This window comes from Ischnura elegans, chromosome 13, assembly GCF_921293095.1.
Source record: "Ischnura elegans chromosome 13, ioIscEleg1.1, whole genome shotgun sequence".
Taxonomy (NCBI): domain Eukaryota; kingdom Metazoa; phylum Arthropoda; class Insecta; order Odonata; family Coenagrionidae; genus Ischnura; species Ischnura elegans.
Genome location: NC_060258.1, coordinates 13191180 through 13217336, shown reverse-complemented (window position 1 = coordinate 13217336; position 26157 = coordinate 13191180). Strand labels below are relative to the sequence as shown.

At 39.2% G+C, this 26157-nt stretch overlaps 1 protein-coding gene and 1 non-coding gene across 2 annotated transcripts in view; both read right to left on the bottom strand.

Moving 5' to 3' along the window:
• Nucleotides 1-26157, bottom strand: part of LOC124170029 — a 513527-nt gene that overhangs the window by 65382 nt on the left and 421988 nt on the right. The window contains exons 7-11 of the mRNA XM_046548714.1: nt 23904-23969; nt 21905-21985; nt 14410-14496; nt 5753-5975; nt 4028-4115 (exon numbers count right to left, since the gene is read on the bottom strand). Of these exons, the coding sequence (XP_046404670.1) occupies nt 4028-4115; nt 5753-5975; nt 14410-14496; nt 21905-21985; nt 23904-23969 (545 nt within the window). The remainder of the gene's footprint in view (nt 1-4027; nt 4116-5752; nt 5976-14409; nt 14497-21904; nt 21986-23903; nt 23970-26157) is intronic.
• Nucleotides 7521-7768, bottom strand: Trnan-guu. The gene is made up of 2 exons: nt 7731-7768; nt 7521-7555 (listed from the first exon to the last, which is right to left on the bottom strand). It is a non-coding gene; the product is annotated as a tRNA-Asn (tRNA).

Genomic DNA, 26157 nt, shown 5'->3' with positions numbered 1-26157 from the left:
AAGGCTTACTTCATCGCACAGGGCGGAAATCTCGGTTCTCACATTTTCATGAGGTCTACATCTTTAATTTTGATTAAACGTACCTCTTCCTTTCGCTAACATTTGCATTTCTTTATGTGCAGTAAATGCGGCATGTGAAAACAGTATTAGAACATAATGACGTTTTCTGGAGCATAAACAACTGTTTTTGGGACCGAAGAAAACATTTTTGAGACTGCATGAAAACGTTATAGATGCCGGGTGAAGAGTACTTGTTCAGTGTTTATTCAAAACATTTTTATATAATTTTTTCAGCACTTTTTTTGCCGTTTTTGAAAAGATTTCAAGAAACAGGATATAATATTTTCACAGAGTTATTCTTGTGTCTAGGGTAATGTACTCACAAGTTTATGGGTAAATGTCACCATCATTTTAAGTCAACAGTCAAGCGATTGATTTGATGCCACTCTGAAATCCTATCTGCCAGCCATTTCATAGAGACGTGGTTCTTTTCTTTTAAATGATAAAAAAATTAACCCTTCTCATAAGTGCCTGTTATCTGCTCTGTTCTGTACCATTTTAATATCTTGTCCATTACACCTTAAAGCCCGTACGACACTTTCCAATTTACTGGCCAACAAATCGTCGTGCATTATTGATTTAAATATTGGGCGTTACATGCCGTATCACACGTATCAATGTTTACAACAATATTGGCCGAAATATTGTTCTAATTTCCCGCTAGAGAGCACCATTGTATTTCGATGACTTCACGTTTCATAAGCATCCGTGTAATTTTAATGCTTTAATCAGCAATGAAACTTCTTCTTTTGTACATATTTTAGAAACTTATAGCAAATTTTCAGAACGAAATCAATGTTTTACAGCCAGACCTGATATTTTGCGAAGAGCTATTTGTTTTGATTCACATTACTGACTTTTGATTGGAGATTGGCTGCGAGAAAATAGAACCTGTTCAACATTCTAAAGTGAGAAATTTTATGCAATATTGTGAAAAGGATATTGGACTAGAAATTTGTGTGCATTAGTTGAACCACAATTCAATGACCAATGGATTGGTCAATAGTTTGGGAAGTGTCAATATAACGGGCTCAAGCATCAAAGCAATTAATTACTAGATTTAAGATGGAAATCATCGCAAAGAAAACGAAATTATGTGTTTGCAGTAGAAGAGAAAAAAGGGGGCAAAGACCAAACTTAACTTGGAATTCACAAATTAATGAAGGTAAAGGAGTTCTATTGGCTACTTGGGTATCCGAGTGACCAACGATAAGCAAAGTGCGGAATATAAAGTTCTGTTCTGCATAATTTTGGTATCTTCTCTGTTGCACTTTAAGCACAAAAACAGGGGTGGGATAAGGAGAAGGGTAGCCAGCCTTTGGAACGCGTTATCTCCGTAGGAGTCGTTGACGTCTCAAGCTTCCAAGGCTTTGATTGTGAATTTGTCACCCACCATTGGTTTATTCATAATATACAAATTATTTGGTTCTAGAAATACCGGTTTAGACGAATGGCAAGGGTCAAATTTAACCTCCTTTGAAAAAGGTCAGATTGGCGCCCATGCGATGCCACTCCATCGTGACGTCACAGGGACATAGTTTCTACACGAGAGGATAAGAGTTATACATCGTCTGAGGTTACCAATGGATGCATGAGGCACAGAGCTCAGAGAAACATGTCTTAATAATCACATATTAAAACTGGCTAAGGTCGGAAAGTTTTCTTCATTTGATAAGGTATCAATAAACCTTTTTTAAGCCAAGCGCTACCACCCAGCAAGGCACTCAGCTAACCTCTAGCATCCTGCATCCTATCAGCGCTCAGAGCCTCGATCAAGGTCACCTCACAAGACGGGAGGGGGACCAGAAATACGTCGCACGGAGAGATTTCCCGACATTCATACTTAGCCGTCGCGTTTTCGCGCGCTTGACATTTTTCACTTTTCATTTAATCGCGAAAAATAGATATTGTCATTTAAAAATCTAAAAGCGTGAAATACGTACTCCAGGAAAAACGTAATCTTTCGATTTAGTCAACAAAAAAACAAAAGGAAACCACCCTATTGCGATAAAATTGAAAATGGAAGGTTGGCATGAGACCTGAATGTTACTTTAAAAGAACACCCAAGGAAGTTTCTCCATCTTTCTCAGCCATGACTGCTATATGATTGGAACATTGCAGCATGATGTTTGTATGATACGTTTAAAGAAATGAGCATCAAATTTCCATAAGTACCCATAGTACTTATGTCACTGATGCGGCGATGACCATTAGATGCCTCTTTAGTTAGTGACAGCCAGAAAATTGTTACACAGAATTGCTGTCCTAGAGCGTCATGTAACCTTGTTCATAAATCAACTTGATTACTGCCACTTTTGAGCTCGGCCAGAGTTTAGGTTGGTCCGATAAGGGGCCGTATTCTGTAACTCCAAACCGATCGGTGCGGCACCGATTTGTCGGGTTGGACGTCACACCAACTCCCGGCAAGAAGTGGTGCGATTCCGTAAGAACCCGATCGGTGCGGCACCGACGTGAGGACGAGAGATCGTCGGTAGCTGTACCGACAGCAAAAAGGAGTTGGTACAACCACCGACTAGTGGGTTTCATGAACTCCCCGGTGAGCATTGTACGTTTTATTTTGTTTTTACCTCATCACCGAGTAAATAATGAGGTTTGCTGCAATGTTATCTTTTTCTGCCCCTTCGAATACGCCTCTATAATTCACTGTGTCATCATCTATATTGAATACCTTGACAGAAATATAAGATATTGGTTAATAAACATGAAGTTTGCTAACATATAATGACTTTCTCTCGTTTATGTTACCACTTTCACTCGATTGTAATAGGCTTTTATTTCCTCTATCATCATTTATTTGCTCCTTTGACATAAAAAATTTATTTTTGATTAAATATGAGTTTTGCCGCAATGTTATCACTTTATCTCACTCTGAATAGGCAACTATTATTTCACTCAATCATCATTTGGCGTTTATCTCCTCATAGAAATAAGACCTTTTTATTTAAGTATGAAGTTTTCCACTACGGTATCAGTTGCTTTCATTTGTAGCAGGTAACTAAATTTCATTTTATCGTCAGCCATTGATTACCTTGACGATGAAAGATATTTGTTAATAAGTATGAGGTTTGCCGCAATATTATCATATTCTCTCACTTGGAATGCGCAACTTAAACACATGTATTTCACCCAATCACGATTTCTTTACTTCCTCGTCTTTACACTTCTTTTAATTACACCCAGCTCCATATTTTTATAACAATTTCATAACTTGCTCCTCTAATATGGCATTTACATTTGCTTTTGAACAATATGTTCACTTTCCATGGTATGCTATTTTCGTCTGCCACAGTGCCACAGTACCTTCCGTTGATAACATTTAGACCGAACTTACTAAATGACAACTATATCACCAAATCATGAATAAATAGCAATATACGGAACAAATATTTAAAAGAAAGTACGATCTCAAGGATAGTTTTCATTCATTCATTCCAGCAACAACAATCTCCATCACATACAAACTTTATTGTGATGTTGTAATATTGTTTCCTTCGATTCTGTAGGTACAGCATTACCAACACACATTATATAAGCATTGTTAACAACTTATCCAATATCAATTTTCTTAATCTAACAATAAGTCGTAATTTCCACAAATAAAAAGATTGAGAATGACGACAACAAACTGTGCCAATCAGTCTTCACTTGTTTTTACCCTTCTTTCATTGGTGGAGACACGTTAGATGACTTCTAACTTAGGATATATTTGGATTTTCCCTGTTTGGGAAAAAGGGGGAACCGTACCGACTGGTTTGAAACCGACAACCTTACAGAATCGCTGAAAGTGCCGTCGTCGGTACGGAAGTCGTAGTCGGTACGGAATGATGTGCTGTCGGTGGGCTTGAAAGGGAAACTGATCGGTGCGGTACCAACGAAATACAGAATACGGCCCAAGATTGATGAGCTGTAAAGAAAGCGGAATGAGTTATATTTTTCATGTATTCACCTCCATTACGGGATCTCAGTCGTCTGCTGATAATGTAAGCCCATTCCTGCTGCTCAGACAGCATCTCGCTGAGTGCCAAATGTAGCCACTGAAGGGACAAGAAAACAATTTCATCTGAGGTAAACTGAGAGTATAGTGAAGCAGTAATACTCTTTTAAAAATTAGTTGATTTCAATAAGTTTCAGAAAGTTGCTGAATGAACTTTAGACACACTTTTGTTTTTTTGAATTTCAATAAAAAGGTCGTCTTGACAGAAATGGTATCTCAAAAGGGTTTTCTGAAGGATCCCCTAGAATCTGAAAAGGATTTGAAAAACGACTGCACGTCACAAGTGATTTTGCATGCGGTGACATGCACGGGTGGAAATTCGCCAACTTTGCATTCTGCCACATCAAAGGTGATTTGCCTCTTACAATGATTGAGCCTCCGCCTCCACAGAAGATTTCATAATCTGCTTGAAGCCAATGCTTTTTTGCTGTTTATTTGAATTTCAATCCATTGGAAGGAACATGTATATATTTCTCAAAAGAAACGAAAAATTCCCCAGTGAGTAGTCACAGACAGCCAATGAACTTTCTTGAAAAATACGTGGCGTAGGCTTCTTTACTCAACCCTTCGATGCACCTTTGTATATTTTACACAATCAGAAACAAATTTTCAAGGCATTTACAGTGAGTCCTCGTTTAACGTTGTTGATTCGTTCCTGAAAAAGTCGACGTTAAGCGAAACAACGTTAAACGATGCAGTGTTTCCCATAAGAAACAATGTAAAAAATTTAAATTGGTTCCTAGCCACGTTCCTAACAATTCATTTCTTCGTGAAGAATCCTGAATTTCCCGGGCGAGAATCCAAGGAGGCCAATTATCGGAGCCGTAACTTTAAGCAGACTTTGTGACCAATCGGGAGACACCTGAATCAGGCCAAAACGAAAAAAAATCTGAATCTGACACTCGGAAGCACGAGGATGAAGGGCGAGTCAATTTTCGTGATGATATGAATTCTTTAACCCGGCGGAAATCGCGAGAAACATTAATTACCGATTATTCACTTCAGCATGATAACGATTCATTCGAAACGAAACGAATTTTCATAACGAAAAGGTTGGGAAGAAGGCATTATTAAATGAAATATAAAAACTAAAAAGAAAGTATTTTAATGGCGAAACATCGATATTTTCAGTAACAAAGAAATTTTAATTGCAAAAACTCGACCACCAAACCTAAAACTCGACCGATCTCTCCAGCAGTTGCACCTTCTTCAATTCTTTTAATAATACCAAGTTTTTGTTCTAATATCGCCGTTTTTTCTTCACGTCTGAAGAACCGCCAGGATAGCCACTCTTCTTCGTGGACATTTTTTTCAGTTGGCATCCGAAAAATAAACAGATAATGGGTAAATGAGGCGATAATTATTCGCTCAGACGCATATTTAACATACGCTACCCACACCAACCTTTTCTGTCGAGCGAAAATTACCAATCGCATTAATATAGTAATATTTACTATACATCAGATGCGCTTGCGTCCTATTCGCCATTCATTTTTTTTTCGCCGCGCATAATTTGAACAACGTTATCGCGAAGCAATAACGACGTTAAATGATCAAGGGTTTCAATTTTTGGACAACGTTATCGTGAAACAACGTTAAACGGGACGACGTTAAACGAGGACACACTGTACATGACTTCCTCACTGGTTAAGAATTCTTTCAACTTTTATCTCATACCTCGAGATCTCTAAGTTTCCACATGGCACAACGTGGGGATTTACAGACGTTGGTCAATGTCTGGATTCCAAAGTCGCTGTTCCCTCCACTCAGGAGGACTGGGTTTGAGCCCCTTCCCTGAGCGTAGTACTCCAGACTGGGCCACAGGACGACCATCTGCTCGATCAAGGATGACAGGAGGACAATGTTCAGCTCCACCAGCTCAATGAGGAGGTAATAAAATCTGAAAGTACATAGAAAAGTACTCTAACTTTACTGCAATTAGAATTATCGTTTGCCTCCGGGAAATATTCCCAAAGCAGCTTACCAAAGCACATAACTCTCTTGATGAATCGTTAACTCACCACAAGTGCTCGAACACACAAAAGTATACCCATTTACCCAAATTAACACTATTGTTTAATTTGTACAAAAATTAATTTTATTACAGTTTTTTCTGCTACGAAGAACAATCACCCCAGATGGAAAATCCACACGCCAGAAGATTTTGAATACTTTTATTTTTACGCCTAAACCTGTAGCAACAACTAGTATGAGCAAATTAAAACTATCCCTCAGAATATTGACAGATTTTGCATCTTTTGCGGTCAGTCCTATCAACAAAAATGCAAGTGAAGAATTTACTTCACCTTCATTAAGATATTTAACTGCATTTTGGGACCAACTCCCATAAGTGGCTGAGCGTTTTATTCTAACACACATAAATGCCGTTAGCGTTTATATTTAGATGCATAACAATTAGGGAATCTCAATTACACTGCGATCTGATGTATTCTATATTTTTCCCAGATTTTGATTCTCAACTGCACTCGACTTTGCCGTAAACTGCACAGAGTGAACATTAGCCACTCGGAATCCGATCGTACGAAGTGCACAGCCGGCCACGACCTACCGGAAACCGGACTCGAGGGGAGTAAAGTGGAGTACTGATAGGGGAAATGGGATAGGGGGACATCAAATTATAGTGAGGTCGGAAGAAGAGGTCAGTCACGGATCCGGGCTGTCATAATTGAAAAGTTCAACAAACTTGGTTGAAAATTTGATTCGACTAAAATATACTGAAAAAACACAGCGAGTATACAGTAAGGGTAAAAAAAAAACAGAAGCGTTATTGAATGTTTACTCCTGCACTTTTTTTACGAAAACAAGTTATCATTGAATCGATACACAAAATCCACTAGTTCATGATAATAGTACCTCTACAATAACCGTATTTTTGATTGGAATACCACCAACAGATGGTAGCAGCGTGCCATTTTATCACCAAAAGAATATTGTACTTCTGGAAAGAAAATTAATAATTCTTGTGTACGGAACAGGACAGGTTCAAATCACCACATTCGTAAAACTGCAGCAGGTAATATTCCACTGCTTTACCACTATGTCAACTCCCTCACTGAGAACCAAGAAGTATTGTCACGTCCTTTCTTAATTCATGCACGGAAACGCACCCGTCTTCTAGTGTCAAAACATCAAACATAATTTGAAATTCACAGTGGCAAAGTGTATGGTAACCACGGTAACACGCGTTTACGCTGCAATTCTATAGGGCATTCAAACCCAAATGCACAGACGCCTCTCGATCCTCGCACTGAAGATTATAAGTTGAGTTATAGTTGGGACTAACAATAAGTTAGGACACCGTCCTTATTACAGTGAACTTGAATCTTATAAACCACTGAGGGAACAAGTGACTTTGTACGCAGTCACGCCCACGGGTGCAAAGTTAAAATACACCAACAGATGAAGTTCGATATGAAAAAATATTTGACTTAGCCGGGATTTGAACCCGGATCTCCCGATTGCAGGCCAGGTGTATTAGTATTTCCAGTGATACAGCACCATGGCTCTCTTTTCCAAATCATATAATATCTTAAAGCACTGAAGGAACAAGTGACTTTTTACGCAGTCATGCACACATGTGCCAAGTTACATATGTACTCCAACAGATGAAGTTCAACGTGAAAAAATATTTGGTTAACAGTCAGGCGTGCTAACCAGTTACACCACCAAGCCATTTTCTAAGAGCGAACATTGGGATGGGTTTTACCGAACAAGATGTTGACGTGACAAGCCCACACTGTAGCAAGGGTCGTTCTTACTAATCCACTGTCGGGGTGCAAAACCCATATTTTGTTGCTGTTCTGCGGCAACGAATTTCAAACTTACGGCTGTAAAAGACATCTCAAATGTAATCCATGAAAGGCTTTACTTAAACACTAAACATAGCTTAAAAATGCAGTGGTATAGTGTACGGTAACCAAAGTAATACCTGTTTATGATACAATAGGGTGGTTTCCTATTATTTTTTTATTGCCTAAATCGAAATATTATTACTCCTGGAGTACGTATTTCACACTTTTAGATTTTTAATTGAAGATATTTATTTTTCGCGATTAAATGAAAAGTGAAAAATTTCAAGCCCGCGAAAACGCGACGCATCAGTATGAATGCCGGGAAAGAGTTGTCCGTCTGGCTCCCGCTGCCACCCTGTGAAGTGACCTTGAAGCGAGGCTTAGCGCTGATACGACGCAGGCTGCTAGCGGGTAGCTGAGTACCCTGCTGGCTGGTAGCGCTTGACTTAAATAAGGATTATTAATACCTTATCAAACGAGGAAAACTTTCCAACCTTAGCCAGTTTTAATGGGTGATTAGTAAGACATGTTTCCCTGAGCTCTGCACCTCATGCATGCATTGGTAACCTCAGACGATGTATAACTCCTATCTTCTCGTATAGAAACTAGGTCCCTGTGACGTCACGTGGAGTGGCATCGCATGGGCGCCAATCTGGCCCTTTTCAAATGAGGATAAAAATGGACCATTGCCATTCGTCAAAACCGGTATTTCTAAAACGAAATAATTTGTATATTATGAATACACTAATGGTGGGTAACGAATCGCAATCAATGCCTTTCGTTTTCTTTGATGAAGGAAACTACCCTATTCTGAATGGAATTCAAACCCAAGTGCACCGACACCTATCGATCCACTCACTGAGGATTATTAATTAAGTTATAGTTGCGACTAACAATAAATTAGGACACTGTCCTTACCAAAGTGAACTTGAATCTTATGGCTGTAAAAGACATCTCAATTGTAATCCAAGAAAGCCTTTACTTTTAGTAATTTTTACTTGTCCACGGACATGACTGGTGATCTTGGCTCTTGAAAAAAGCTTGAACTAAAATTTTTCTTCCATTGTTAGAACATTCACTAAACCAAGTATAATTTCAAATAACCTAACATAGCTGGCAATCTCCTTCTCTACATAATGGTTATGTCAGGGCTGCCACAATCTCCTATGGATAATTCCCCTTTTTCCTGCGTGTCCAAGGACATTGCCTCTTTGAAGAGGGCAAATGTTTTTTTATTTCATAATAAATATTATGAAATGACAGCAGCCCAAAAAGACTATTTTGGATTGTTCATATTGTTTTAATTTGTTCAAAGATAGATTTCATTATAAATTTTTTAGTTTAGGACATTGCCTCTTTGAAGAGGGCAAATGTTTTTTTATTTCATAATAAATATTATGAAATGACAGCAGCCCAAAAAGACTATTTTGGATTGTTCATATTGTTTTAATTTGTTCAAAGATAGATTTCATTATAAATTTTTTAGTTTAGGACATTGCCTCTTTGAAGAGGGCAAATGTTTTTTTATTTCATAATAAATATTATGAAATGACAGCAGCCCAAAAAGACTATTTTGGAATGTTCATATTGTTTTAATTTGTTCAAAGATAGATTTCATAATACATTTTTTAGTTTAGGTATTCAACCCTTTTGCGCCGGGCTCCTCCACAGGAAGTTGTGTTTGGCTGTACGAGGGCTTTTAAATCTGAATAGTTGAGGCCTTTACTTTGTAGAATTCCATATTTAATATTTGGAAGGAAATATCTTAGCTTTTCTACAAAAACACACACTTTATTGCCGACTAGTTTCGGTTACACTGTACCATTTTCAAGACTAGTGACTAGTCTTGAAAATGGTACAGTGTAACCGAAACTAGTCGGCAATAAAGTGTGTGTTTTTGTAGAAAAGCTAAGATATTTCCTTCCAAATATTAAGTGTTAAAATCTCTTTTTCGCCCTGCACGGAGTTGTTTCTCGGCTAGGAATCGTCCAGGAAATCACTTCCTCCACTCAATGACCTTTCCTAGCAGGGTGCCGGACCCTTTCCTCGGCAACTGGGCAAATATAATCCTCATCCCTTTTCCCGAAGGCAGCCCATCACGGCGTAGTTTTGCGGTCAGTTTATTGTTACAGTGTGATTTTTATTTTTTTTAATTGTTACTATTGCAGTAAATGTCAGTTCATCAATGCATATTTTCATTTTGCAATGCCTATAGAACTTTTGAACGAAGTGCTACGGTTATTTTTAGGGTTTTCAGAAAAAGGGCATTATATAATACTTTAAACAAATACTTTAAAGGGAATAAAATCTTATCAATTTTCGTAGCATACTTCTAGGTATTTACGATTTATGATATTAACATATTTTAGATCCATGATGCCCAAATCCACACACTCCTCATTCGCGTCTGCTCTCCAGTTCTCTGAAAACATGAGACTGATACATTTAGAATTTTTTAGAAGAATATTTTACCAAAACAATTCTCATAAAACTACTTGAATCTTACAAATTTGTTGTTTGAAATGGCTAAATTACATTTATAAAGCAATTAAACTTACATGAATACAAATTCATATTCCAAGAAAACATTAATGCACTAATGTGTCCTGAAGTAAGCCCGTGAGGTGCACAGAGCAGACCAGAGAACCAAGATATGAGAGTAATTACCTGGGTACAGCAGTTCTCTTTCATTCATGGTATGGGCTGCATCGCACAGCAGTTTCTACAGAAACCACTCCTTGTATAGGTAACGGAATGCGTAGAGAGAGTTAACGGCTACATATATTTTTTAATTCACGCCAAGAAAATTTTGAAAAGAAAATGAGTTATTCCGAGAAGAGTGATGTCATTTTCTTCCACATATTTCAATAAGAGGCTACTTGCACCAATCTACTCTTGGATGGGCCAGTTGGAGGGTTAATAAGTATTTTCCAAGAAAACATTAATGCACTAATGTGTCCCAAAGTAAGCCTGTGAGGTGCACAGGACAGACTACCTTAATGTAACCTGACCATAGAACCAAGGTATGAGAGTAATTACCTGGGTAGAGCAGTTCTCTTTCCTGCAATGGTATGGAATGCTTCTCACAATATGTGTATACGTAAAACATTCCTTATTTGTACATTAAATATACGAATTTTTAGGATATGCATTAATTAGTCTTAATAACGAAATTCATTTATAATATGTTTGTATTAAAAGGCTGATAAGAGGTTATTAAAACTAGTAGCTGTAATTTTGGCTCACTACAAAGAACTGAGAGAACCATATTTCATTACATTACGAGGGCTTTTTATCATAAGAGTTAAATCGGATATTTTATCGAATTTCACCGCAAATATACACTTCGAATGTGGCTAACAGAGTATACCTTTAGATGTAAATCATTACAATATCACTCCTATAAATTTGCTAGTAAGTTTTAAAAATAACAATTACACATCCAATCTCCAAAATTTGTTCTAGGTGATGATGAACTCCGTCAATTTGAATGCTAGATTTCCCTTTAAAATTTGGAACCGATCAGCAGAATCTATAGAATGTAATTCATGGCATTGATTTTCAATAAATGCAGCATTTACGTTTTTAGTTATTCTAACCTATAAAGAAATAATTGACCATGAGCACCTTCCTTGAGAGGGGCACTAAGAGCCGGAATGGGCCGAGGTAATCCCCACGCGGACAATAGGAAAGGGTCGGACCTCTCGCGCCGAGGGACCCTAATGACGGTTGGGACCCAAATGGCGTGCTTGACCACAAAACCGTGAAAACACGCTCTTCAGCCCTTTGCTTTGAAAAATTCAAGCCGCAAAAACACGGCCTTCATCCTTTAGCATTGGAAAATTCAAGCCTTGAAAACACGCCCTCCGTGGGGAAAAGGTTAATACAATAAAAAAACCTCTTCGAAAATCTGTGGGACTGTCCGCTGATATGATGAATCATAGTATATTTGCATCAAGCTTGGGGAATATATTTTTTCCTGCGATAATTTTTCACTAAAACTAGTAAAATGATATATATAATAACAGTTAAGCTTGAATTTAACAATTAAGTTCTTTTTATGGCAGTCCATGGACATAACTTTTTAGGAATATGGGTGAGTGACCCAGTTATTTGGAATCTCAATGGAATAGGAATGACTGCCTTTCACAGTCACGGACAACAAAATTTAATTCTATTTCTATACACCCATGTCTCGTATAGCGCAATTTCGATATAGCGCAAATTCTTTCCTCTGGGAAACATTGCAACGCAGTGTAGCCTAATCACAAACGCTCTCGTGATAAAACGTGAACTTGCGCTAAGTACACACGAAATTTCTATCATTTTATGCATATTAATATTATTGCTTCCCTTATATCTTCTTTTTTATATATAAACGGAAATCATTTGCTGTGCAATGGCCAAAAGTATTACTCGTCATTGGATCCAGATAGCCCGGCCTACCAAAGTAATTTATCTCGTCTCCTTAACAGAATGATAATAAATAATTTAGATCGTTTATTAAGCGTGGGTTTAGTGGAAATGAGTTTTTTTCAGCAATAAGGCTTGAAACGTATTTTTGCCGTCATAGGTTATCGGGCGATTGACTTCCAGGTCTACGCTAAAGCCTTCAAGGTCATCGGTATTCACGGGGGAGAAATGGAGCGGTGGCCGAGTTGCACATGAATAGCATCAACACATAAAAGGGTCCGCCATAGAGTCTCAAACACAATGGCTTCGTTCCTACCCGCAGACGTAGGCCTTCTGCGTCTCAGGAATACAGTTCAGCAGTGGAAGGTGATATAGGCAGAGCCATGCAGAGTAAAAACCAAGAGAATATGCCAAAAATAGGAATGGGTATAGAAAAATCAAGAAAAACTATAAACCTAGAAGAGGAATTGAAAGAGGTCACTTGCTTTGAAAATGGAGAACGTCAAAGCGATATTGCGCGGAAGTTTAAACGCACGATGCCTTATTCTGACTAAAGACGAAGTTAAAACATCAGTGACCTCAGCCGCACCAACTTCAACCAAGCGGTCTACACATAAGGAAAGTTCATAGTGAATCAGTACAAAAAGACGAGAGTGGTAATCGCTCCGAGACATTTAGTGAAAGCTCCGGTTGGTTCCAGAATTTAAACGGCAAGCAGGTATTTTCAGAGCGGCGATATCAGGTGAATCTGCAAGTGTTGATAGGGTAGTCACCGCAACATTTTCTGATGAACTCCAAGCTGTGATTGAAATTGGCTCCTTTCCCCCTCAACCAGTTTTTACTGTTGACTAGACGATATTGTTTTGGAAAAGAATGCATTCTCGTTCATTCATTTTCAGGGAAGGAAAACCTGGGACAGGTTTCAAGGCATTTAAAGGCTGTTTCACGTAGCTGCTAATGACTCGGAGGACTTCGAATTAAAATGATTTATCATTCATAAACTCCGCTAGCTATGAAATGGCATTCAAAGTAGTATTTTCCAGTCATTTCGATGAGCGACAAAAGGGCCTGAGTGACACAATAGTTGTTTTTAGACTAGTTTGAAAAATCGTCAACTGTCGGCAACGCATTACGATCCCCTGAGATAGCAGATGTTAGCCTACCCACACGACAGGAGGGAATTTCAAAAGCTCGTAAGAATTTTTTTTAAAGTGAATAAAAGTCTTTGAATGCAAGCATACTATCTTTAAAGATGTTTTAAACAATAAAAATTTATATAAATAATGTTTTCTAAGGCTTTTTAAGGGAATATAGATGTTTTAGAGGAAATTCAATGCCCAAGACTTATGCTACCAGGAACACATCCCTATCTTCCCAATGTTAAAACGCTCTCGTACAACGCAAATTCGTATAGCGCAAAGACCCCAAGGAACGCATCCCTTGCGGTATACGAGACATGGGTGTATTCTTTTTTATGATGATTTGTATAAAAACTTAACATCAGTACATAAGAATGGGTAATTTGGATGATTGTTTCCATTTTCACTGCATTGGTGAAGGGCATATCCATGAAAATTCAAATTTTTCTCTTAAATTCAAATTTAGGGTGGAAATACTTTATCTTGATAAATAAACTGCTAAATGAAATCAGTGTTTGAAAAATTATTCAGAGGCTTGTTTTAAGTTTTCAAACTATACCCAATTTCACAAAGTTTTAAAAATGCTTGAAATCATTCCGCGTAGGAAGTTGATCTGGCATTAGTTCCGTCACATTCCGTCACTTTGACATTTTTAGAAGGTATTTCGTTAATTAATTTTGTTTTTGTTCATGAATATCACCATAAAAAATGTTTTTGATCATGTACAGTCAGAAGTTTAGCAAATCTTCCTGTATTCTACAATTTTATCGAAACATTCTATTGCATAGTCTACTCCAAAGGTAATTCCATCACAAATGGAATTGCCCAGAAATCAACATGTCATAGACCTACTGTCACAAGGAATTGTAGCCTCCAAGGGAGTTAGGCAAATGACATTACTGTCCGCACTACATTATTTCATTGCTAAAACTGACTTCAATAATTTATCAATTACGGTTGAAAATCTCACCTTTTACTGCATTTATCAAGATGATTGAATCTCCACATGACATTGGCTACATCCCTTTGCATGTGCAAAATAGATCCATGGTCACTCCTGTAAAATGTAAAGAAATCAAATCAATGCTGTAACCACTTTGCTAGCTACATCTTTTATGTTTAATATTACATATTACTAGAGGTCCGTGAAAGTGGTTTTATTTATTGCTAAAATTCGTTTTAAAACCATATGATTTCGGTGTTATAGAAAATCTTGGCGGTGTTATTTTAATGCAACAATTTTCCCATCTTAATGGGCATATTATTTTTTTATGCTACATGTTTCATGTATACTTATACTTTTATTAAGCATTTTACATAACTTTTAACACAATTTTAACTGTACAAAATTAAATGAAAGAAATGGTTCAACTTATACACGCGGACTGCGTGCGGTTCAAAACATCGATTTTTATTTTGCTTGATGCTAATGGTCGTAGTTAATTTTTTTGGATGAACTTTCTAAAAGGTTTTATTTAATTCAACATAAATATCTCGAGGTAACTCGGTGATCTTTTTTTTATAATCCTACAAGAACGCAAAATTTTGACGAAAAACAGGGTCCGCCATTTTGTATCGTATCCACCACAAATAATACAACTGAGTCATGAAAGTTGCCACGAATTAACAATAATAAACCACATAATAATATTGTAAATTTTTGTTTCTATTGAATAACTACAGAAGGTGTGGCATTAATTTCAACATGCTGAATTTTGATAAAAATTCAATGAGGGCAATTTTTGCAAAATTTGTTCCACTTTGAGGCCAAGTAATTTGTTTAAAAAAATTTCCAAAGAAAAACGGCTTTCGTCAAAAACTGCACTTATGTATTGACAACATTTTTGCAAAGTTTCAATTTCCGCACTCAAAAAAATCGATTTTGAGGTTTTGTCCAGCATTTTTCGATTTCAGCCCACTGTGCGGCGGTACGCCGCCTAAGGCGTGAAATACAGTCAGTGCTACATTGCGGCCGCTTTCTGACGAGACGACTTTTCGCCGCCCGGCGTTAACGTTATGACGCCCTGAAATTCAGGCCGCTTTCAGACGAGACGACTCTCTGCCACGCTGTGGGCCGTGCCGTGAACGGCGGCCCGGTCCCAGCCAGCGGCCGTGTTTAAGTCAACGAAATTGTTACATTAGACCCACACTCAAGGTTTTCCTGCAACATGTTATCCAATAACGCTGTCTAATGCGGTCTAATGCGTCGCGGTGAGTCACCGGAATTACTGCTCAGCATTGAAGCGTAACGGGCGCGTGAGCTTGTATTTCCGCTCTTCCGCGGCCGCGTTAAATTTCTTTCCGCACATTTTTAATTCACAATATCTAATTCTTCAGGTGAGAAAGCGCCTCATTCTAAATATTTCAGGATTGATACATGGGAATCAAAGAGAGAGGCTGTGATAAATTGAACGGAACATTCTGGCGGAGAAATCACTACAGTGCGCGATATTACGCGGATGCGTTACGCGCGAGACTAAACGAGCCAATTGACCTTGGAATCGTAATGAGATAGAGCAAATGAACGTCGGCAGCGTTAAACAATGGATTATGACTCATTAGATGTGATTTTTTCGCTAATCCACCTTAAATTGCAAATAACGCGAAATTTCGTTTTAATTGACCGATTTCGCGTTATTTCGTGTTATTTCGCATTATTTCGCGATATCGCGTCTCGCGAAATTCACGGACCTCTACATATTACACACACACACTGTGGCGTTCGGACGCTTTCCACTGGATGAATGACGAATTTTCTGAGTTTTTAGTGTGATATTTTCGTGCACTTACTCGATCGATATATATCCACGTGAGCGTGAATACTTATCATTAGAAACAACAACCAACTTTTCGAGCCTCATAGTTTGCTAAAAATCATTGTTTTTGTGTTGATGGACTTCGAAAGTGCAAAAATCATCACTAGAGAAAAACATTACTTTCCCCCGACTCATACGAGAGGCTATAGAAATCGCAAAAACATCCACTTTCAACAGGGAGGACAGCTATTTGCTCTCAAACACCTGGAAGAGACTCTAACCCACGGACCAATCAGAATGCACCAAGCCCAAACCAAGGCCTATATAAGACGGGCAAAAACCTGCATCAGATACTTCCTACCTGAAGATGTTAGCTGCAACGTCGGTGAAACTGTCGTCTTGAAGATGAATCGAAGCGGAGGTCAACCCAAAAACCTTGCTACGCACATTGTTTTTGTGTTCGCCGTCAAGTCGGTTTGTTTTCTCGCGGCGATGAGGCCGCCAGCTGGGCGTGCTCTCGGCTGGTCGGCGGTGAAGCGGAAGGCGATTTAGGTGACGGCGAAATTCTTACACCTACTTTCAACTCATCCACTACCATTGCTGCTGTACCTACAACCCCAACCATGTCAACATCAACCTGTACTTCACCAAAGAAGACCAGCAACGGATCACAGATTCGCAAAATTGGACAACTCAACTTTCCAGACCACACCGAGGAGACTTCAACACACAGCACTAGCCTGCGACGAGATCACGGCATATTAGTATCCACAGTACGTACTCTGCTGACCCCAGTTCATTCCCAAAATATAATTACCGGTGCTTCAATTAGTGAGAATGAGACGAGAGTCACTGTGAGTGATATTGTCTCGGGTTCCACATTATGCATGCCACCGTTCGCCTAGAACCGGTCGACAACCCCTCCCACCCGCAAAGTTACATCAGATGTACCACAAGGAAGCGTAATCGGCCCCCTGTTGTTCATTATATACATTTATGATCTCTGCTCCCGCATTAGCAGTAAAATAGGTTTATTTGCTGACGACCCTGTCATCATTCGCAAAATTATTGATCACTCTGACCGTGAAATTCTATCATCTGACTAAAAAAACGTTCATTTGTGGAGCCAAGAGTGGGGACTCAAACTTAATCTGAGTAAATGCATGGCGGTACATTTCTTGCAAAATTTGTCCAACTCTAATCATGTTTATGCAGTGGATGAAATTAACTTAAAGGCAACAGACGAAGTAAAGTACCTGGGAGTTACGATAACCTCGAACCTCACATGGGGAACACATATAAAGAATATTTGCGGTATAACCCTGAAGAAATTAGGATTCGTCAAGCGTATTATGGGCGAATTTTCGGATGAGAAAGTAAAAGAAAGGTGCTATTTCACTCTCGTCCGAGCGCACCTTGAATATGCAGCGAGCGTATGGGATCCGGTGCAGAAAGACTTAATCCGCGAACTGAATGAAATACAAAGGAAGGCTGCGAGTTTTGTCAAAAACTGTTAAGGGCTTACAGACAGCGTTACCCAGATGTTAAGCAAATTAGGTTGGGAGCCATTGGAGGCTGCGCGCTAGGCTTAGATTGCTTGAACAATTGAGAATAGATATCTTTAAGAACGACACAGAGAACATAATATTAGAGCCACACCATATTTCCAGGTCCGATAGAAGCGATAAATTAAGAGAGATGTTTTGCCGAACGGATAGATATGGGAATTCGTTTTTACCCCGAACAATAAAGGACTTTAATAAACGCTTGTCCCAACCTCGTCAGAGCACTTCATTTATTTATTTATTTTAAGCTGTAAACGGCTGGTGTCCTAACACCCCCTGCCACACGCCTTTTAAGCGGCTTGCGGGGTATTACGTAGATGTAGATGAAAACACAGCTAAGCTGTTGACCTTGAAAGCCTCGCATGTGGCTTGCAGTAGTAGCGGCGTTCCATCGGACAAAATCAACCTCACACCACAGCCCAGCAACTCCACCGCCGCCTTGGCCGCTGCGACGGTAGGGGTACTGCCCCTCCACCCCCTCTCCACCTCTTCCCCTCACCCCGCTGCCGCAGCCGTGGGAGGGGCATCAATCCTCCCCATTCTTAAGAGGGAAGAGAGATAGGAAGAGGATGACAAACTTAAAAGCAAGAGAGACGTGGGATAACGGGGCAGAAGGATCGAGGCGAAGGAGAGGTCCCAGTAGACATGAGGTGGACGATAATATCATGAGGATCGTTTTATGGGAAAGGGGAGTGCGGAAGAATGAAAGAGGAAAGAAAGAAAGAAGGGGTCAGGGATCGTGAGTTTGGGAGGGCAACAGGAGGGGGCAGGAGGAGTATGGAGGCGAATTTCCATTGCTCCAGGCCAGCACCGTCGCCCTAATCCAACTCGCGTCCGTTTAACATTTCAAAAACACTTTTGAACATTATTTTTGGTTGCCCTCCGGTGTTCACCGAGTCGCTGTTTAAGGCAATCACATGTTTGGCCAAAATATTGAACTGGCCGCAACGACCACCACTTCGGCATACAAACACAGGCCCGCCCGTCTTGCATCAAACTCCACTCGTGAAAAGAAGACGATTGCAGGCAAAACTGTCATCATAACGAACTGGTTACACAGTACATTAACACGCACGATCTCAAGTGCGAGTTAATGTCTGTTTTGTGGACCGGAACGGAGCATTGCATGAACCAAATTAGAACAGGATCTTTTTTCTATACAAGGGCGTACCCAGGAACATAACTGGGGGGAGGGGAGGGGGTTAAGAATCCTCAACGGGAGGGGCATCAACCCCCCAACCCCTCATCGCTTCTTCCCCTCTCACCCCATCCAGTTTTCCTCCCCTTGAAGCTCGCTCTACGGCACGCCCACGAACCTGTGCTCGCGCGACGCGGGACAAGGCTGGCGCTCCTACTTGCGTGGGCCAATCGGGTGAACCTCCTTCAGCGGAGAGCAAGACAGTGTTTGCTTTCAAAACAAAAAAGATCACGCCTGTCACTGCAGGCCCTAATAAAGAATTTGGAATCATTCTACCGGCGTTGCCTGATACGCCTATACATATAGTTTACTGTAGTTCATTGTATTTCGTAAATTCGTTATGTTATGATAATAGGTAGGTATAAATTGAGTGTTGCAGGGGAACATGCTCTCAACGTTATTTTGTATTTGAATTGAATAAGTTAGAAACTCTGTCAGACTCATAGAAATCCATTTTATTTTTTAGTCCCTCAGAAAATCGTTCTTCTTCGTTAATATTTTATTTTAATATTGTAACCCATATGCTATACGCTCATTTTACTTGAAAGTGGAAATATTACTAACATCTAATCTAGCCAATTGAAAAGTAAAAGATCCGTATGTAACATGCGGCATTCAGAAAGTATAAGACCTTCCATAGCGACCAAAACAAGGCCAAAGGCCTTTTTCGGGGGGACAGAGCCCCCCCAACGAGCAAAGCGAGTGTTGCCTGTACAGCTAGATGCTCCATACATGTTCTCCAGTCGAGGTACTTTCCTAAGCCAAGGCCCAAGAAGTTGAATGTAAGGGATTGATGAATTGTCTTAGTGAAGAGTTCTCGGGATTGCCACCACGTCAGGAACTCCATATCTGCCGACGTTTCGATGTCCGACTCGGTCATCGTCCTCAGGGCTGTGAATGTCGAGTGAGAATTTTGACTTGCTTATATACAGTCACTCTGGTGGTCAGGTGACTGCTTGGCTGGCATGATGGTTTTGCCTAGCATTTTGCATAGTCTTGAGCACAGGTTTCCAAGTGCTGCTCAAAGCATATCCGGAATCTCTATTGATGGTATTCTTGGCCAGTCTAATTTCAATAGACACTTTGATGAGTCGATCCCAAAAGCCATTGGATCGGCAGAGCATCTTGGTGTCGTCAAACTTAACAGTATTTTTGCATTCCGTCCAATGCTCTGCGATGGCTGACTTTTCGGGCTGTCCTAGGCGGAGGTGGGATGTAACCCTCATGGCACTTGGTAAACGCCAGGTGTCTTCAATCCTACCGGATCCTTTGCTTTGACGAGCATGTCCCGGATCTTTTTTGGTGGCTTGTGGATGGCCTGTATGTTGAATCTCTTCAGAATTCTAGCCACTTTCCCCGACACTGAAGAGATGTATGGTAAACACGCCTTTGCAGTTGGATCTTCTCTTTCTCCATCTTCTCTCCTTGAGTTGGTCTTCGATATGGACCTTTTTAGGGCCTTGGAAACTTGTCTCTCGTCATATCCATTCTGCTGGAAGGTTTTTCGAAGGTGCTATAATTCAGGTGCCAGGCTATCTTTGTCCGAGATGGATACGGCTCGATGAATCAGGCTTTTCATTACTGCCATTCTCTGCGAAGGATGGTGGTGACTACGTCCATGTAAGTAAAGGTCTGTGGGTGGGTTTTCGGTAAACGCTGTGACCAAGAGTTCCGTCCGTTCTTCTGAAAACCACAACTTCGAGAAACTGAAGTCTATTGTTTTCTTCTATTTCCATGGTGAACTTGATGCTGTTGTGTTGACAGTTCATGTGAGCAAAGAATTCATCCAGGCTGCGTCTCCCGTGGGGCCATACCACAAAAGTATCGTCCACGTATCGAAGAAAGAGCAAAGGTTTCAAAGGAGCCGAACTCGGGGCCTTTTCCTCGAAGTCCCCCATAAAAAGTTGGCAATGGTAGGGGAAAGGGGGGAGCCCAAGGCCACCCCATCAGATTGCTCGTAGAACTCTACATTGTATTGGAAGTATGTGGAAGTCAGCACATGGCGGAACAGCTGCACCGTACCTCCATCAAACTTCTCAGCAAGTGGTCGCAGGGTATCGTCTAGAGGTGCACGTGTAAAAAGAGACACCACGTCTAGGCTCACCAGCAAATCCATCTCTTTAAGATGGATGCCAGCGAGTATTTTCACAAACTCAGTCGAGTTTTTGATGTGGTGCTCACAGTGATGGTGATAAAACTCTGGTGAGCTATTTTGCCAGGTTGTAAGTTGGTGAGCCGATGGCACTCACGACTGGTCGTAGAAGAATTCCGTCCTAGTGAATTTCTAGTAAGCCATAGAGTCTTGGTGGAGCTGGCGCTGGTTGTCGAAGATTCCTCATCGTCTCCTCCGGTAAGCCCATCTTTCTGATGAAGGCGTTGGTCTTCCTCGTCACGGCATCTGTGGGATCTCGTTTCAGCATAGGACGTAGGCCTGGTCATGTAGAATGTCATGTATTTTTGTGTTGTAATCCTCGGTTCGTAAGAGGACAGTGGAATTCCCCTTATCAGCAGGCAAAATGGTGATACTTCTGTTTGCACGTAGGGCTCGGATGGCGTCACGTTCTTCCTTGATGAATTGTCTGTTTCTTCAAAGTTAGCTGTGACTAGTTATGAGTGGGTATATTTGGCAATGTAATTGAACAAAGATTTATGAATTGTAACTCAATGACAGATTGTTTTCAATGTACCACATGTATACAAATGATGATTTCAGTCTTTTCAGACCAACCTCATAGGTTGATGATGTCTTCCCGCGAAATCAGCCGGGTCCATCCTGATGGGGCTGATTTCCCAAGAAGACTTCATCCACAAGATTCGCCGGGAAAGCACCCAATCCTTCAGCCTCATAGATAAGAACTAACTCCGGCAACACCCAAGACGAGGAAATTTATTTAATTAACATGCGGAGGCAATTAATTATTTTTGTTTTGCAAATAAAGTTCTTACCTCGTTGTCCTCACGAAAACCAACAACTTCTGAACGATTTCGCGAACGTGTGCCAAGGGTTTTAGGTTTTCCTCTGGTCCCCTATGGAAATAAAATTAAATTACTTTGATTGCGTATCATAGCATAGAAGAGAGGCAAAAAAATGAAAGAAAGAGATTAATCATGATCCATTTACGATCATCAGCCCACATGCTCACCAGTCCAAAAGACAAACCTCCCGACTTGTCAACAATTCATTTATCATGTAACATTTTTTTAAAAATTAATAGTCGATAAATACAACATCCCTATTACATATTTCAATTCTTTATAGAAGGTATTTTTTTGATGAATCCATAGAAAACAATAACCAGTTAACTCAATTTCAGAGGTCAAAAAGTCATAATATGGTCTTATTTCAAAAGACTCATCACCCAAAAGGTCGTTACATTGAGGACAGGAAAAATAATAGCTTAATTTTAATTAAAGCAGAAACTTGCAAACTCCAAATTTTTCATGAAAAATTACAACCATACTTCAAACACGCAGGCCCAAAGCCAATCAACAGCAGCAAATGGCATTCATCGAGTTCATTGTTAGTCACTGCACTTATCCCTTCCTGGGAATAAGAATTAATATTGTGATGCAGATGATCCAGTTCATTGTCAGTACCCAGATAGCACCAAGTAAGAGAATTATCCGTTTGTTATGGTTTTCTTACGGAAAAAATTAATAAGCAGTTTATCCTAAGCTAAGGGACTTATATAAGGTAAGGGTAAGATTCGAGGGAAGAACAGGTAAGAAATACCGTCAAATATCCTCAGGCAATGTAAGTCGCTTCTGTTGAAGCGCCAAAGGTGACTGAACAATGTACTACACATGCTACACGGCTCATCCCGACATGAATTTAAAGCCTACCAGTGAAATTTGGTGAGTCTTTATGAGAGTTTAACAACAAATGACACATTTTCCTGTGAATAGAAAAAATTAACAACTGCAAGCGACCGTCTGGTGAAGACATAATGCATGATACAAGTACTTTATCCTTCCGGCAGAAAGAAAAAATTAATAGCATACGAGAGATCCGAACTTATTACCTATGTAACCCCAGCTCTGTACACTAACTAATTCCCCAGGGCTACTGATGAGTGCCAAGATCGTAGTTACCATTTTAAAATCCACTTATGTAGAAAAACTTTGCTGGCATGTGCATGAAAAACTGAAATTACCCAAGGTCCACACAATGTAACATTTATGAATATTAATTTATGGCCTGATAACGAGATGAATACAATATATATATTAGAAATTCCTTCCAGCATTTTTATATTGTTCTACCTCACTATTCTTGTGAAATTACATATTTTTCTTACGACCGTCGTTTTGCAATCAGTTCATAAATGTGAATGATTTTCAAATTATGGCCGTATGAGGCCATTTCTACTCATATCAAAGAAGTGCCAAGAATGGATTATTATACATAAATCCCTAAACGAATGCTCTAAATCGATGGAATAAAAACAACATCTACGGAAGTGCTGAAAGTTTGGCATCCATTTTGTCATTACTCTGGATATGTGTCGGCCTGGTCGTAAGAAACCCATAAAAAGCTTACTTGATAAGCGCCTTCCATATTTCTTCATTTCACCTTATCTCAACAGCTTATAATGTGCTATCTGGGTACTTATAGCTTTCAATGCAAATGTGGATAACTTCACTTTAATGCCTCACAATGTGTGGAACTTCTCTGCTGTTTCACCAAATCGAGAAGATTAATTAAAAAATGTGTAACTCATGATGAACTAAGCTTTGAAATGCTTCGGGAGCAACAACTTTTTTCATGAAAAGTATAAAGTCCAAATGCTAAAATTCAAAATAATATAACACTGTATTTCCTGATAAATATTCAGACTTCTGGTTTGGCATCACATGATTCATGCTAAAACAAAGCCACAAGAGTTCATTTAGTGTTCATGACACATATAGCTGTACAATGTATCGAGGAGAAGTGCACACTCACCAATTGGTCATTATTGCTCTCTGGATTTGGGAGAGAACCACAAACAATATGGTACGCGCAAACATTCTGAAAACATAAAAGGAACACGAAACAAAATTAGTTAGATAACGATGTTCCATGAGATATTTGCATGGCAGGTTTTCGCCATTGCGCTGTGATGTCGATGACCATAACTTCACATTTCAAGATGGTAACATTGTGTATACTTAAACAAATATCACTAGAAGATGAAGAAAATGGTAATAATAGAAGAAAAAAGAAGAAAATTTTAAAATAATTAAGGGGTTACCTTTTACTGCTTTGATTTTAAAAGGAATACATATATTTTTATTTTTTAAGGTTGGAGGGTTAATAATAGTACTTACCGAGATGTAATGAAATTTAGAGCAATTATTGTTTACATAATTTAGATAAAAAAAATCATTAACTCGTTCTTTTCTATATGGTATTCCAATTTTCTTGGAATATCAATTTAACTTACACCACTACTTAGATTAGTTAACGTGACCAGGGTTTCAATGGGTAATCATCATCTCCAGATGCAAAAAATGATGTATTATCTTATAAGTGTTAACTACCTAACGGAGGAAGAGGATGGTTTTAAAAACAGACGTAAGAATAACGAAAAAGATGGGAAGATTTATTCATTTGTCAGATGGCTGTCCTCACTTTGAATAATTGTAAAAATTTCCAAATGCTCTCTAGATTCTATTTCATGATGGTCTTTGCAAAATTTTAAATCATCATTTAAAAATTGCTTCTATCGCAGGTGCTTGGTAAGTGTTAACCAAAATCAAATTTATCATCTCTGTTATATTTTAGGCACTTAAATGTTCTTTCTTCCTGACATCGAAGCTTCTTCCTGTCTGCCCCACATAGACACCATTGCAATCGGTGCATTTCAATGAATAAACTCAACATCTATCTCATTGGTCTATCGAATCCTTGCATTTTACAAGCAGTCCTCTCAGAATGGCACTCTGAAATTTTTCAAATGACTTAAGTTACTAAAATTGTTACTTTATCTACGTTAACACATTCCTAAACAGATTCATTTGCGGGTAAGAAATAATCAGGGGAGACGAGAGTAATTGTATCATCGCGCATTTTCAGTTGTAATTCCTGCACATAGTAATTAAAATTCTCTCATAATAATCAAATACACTCGTATTTGAAATAAATACGGTGACCATAGAGAAATAAAAGTAATTTTTAATTCGATCAAAAGTCATAGTTTTTGACTTTCCAGTTATTCGTCCCACAAAATGTGGGAAATGACGTACCGTATATCTCCGAATATAGTCCCCCCTTCTTTTTCCAAAAATGGCCGCGGAAAAGTAAGGGGGGGGGACTATAATCGAGTGTAATCCAGTTTAGCATACTAAAGGTGACCATAAAGTAATAAATAACGGCATAATGGCTAATGTTCTCGTAGTCTTTCTATTTGAGTATATTTATGAGGATTATAATCGGAGATATTAGTAAATACTGCCACGTTTTACCGGAAATTAAGACAATTTTTACCACAAATGTTGTACAGATACGATTATTCCGATTCAAATAGCATATCGAATATGCGTTTTCACGGAATCCATCGGGTAGCCGCTATTTTTTCTTGGAAAAGTATTGTTAGAATAATTCAATCGACACTGATCACTTAATGACGCAAAACAGTAAATAATTAAAATGAAAACTAAACACACACTATCATTACATTAATCGAACACTAGAATTGAATCAATAGTATATGTACCCGTCGCTCATTTAATAGTTACACGATTTAAATAATTGCGAAAAATAAACAGATAAAGTGAACCTTTCGTGACGATTTAGCATTTCATTGCGTCCGTATCTACTATACGTCCTAGTGCCCGTGCGGTTCGTGTTTACAACCACTGACTTTACCGCCTTCGCAGGACAAGAATGTGCAATAGGTGATGCATTTGTTTCTGAAAAGGCGCAATAATCGACGACTTTAAACCAGAAGCGCCGGCATTACTGCATTTGATCGAAATACAGCGACTCAGCATCGAACGTGTAATCAATTTATTGAGGAATATCTTCAATTCGTCAGGGTAAATAGGATCGATAAATTACGTCGCATAACGTTTCGCAATTATTTCCGCGATATTTTCTTTATTAAAAATAATTTTACGTTCAACAGTGAGGTGATGGATCAAGTAGAAAGATGAGGATCAATCCTGCCGCAGATTAGAGGCCTTCAAAGACGGAGTTTCGATGCCAATATAAAAAT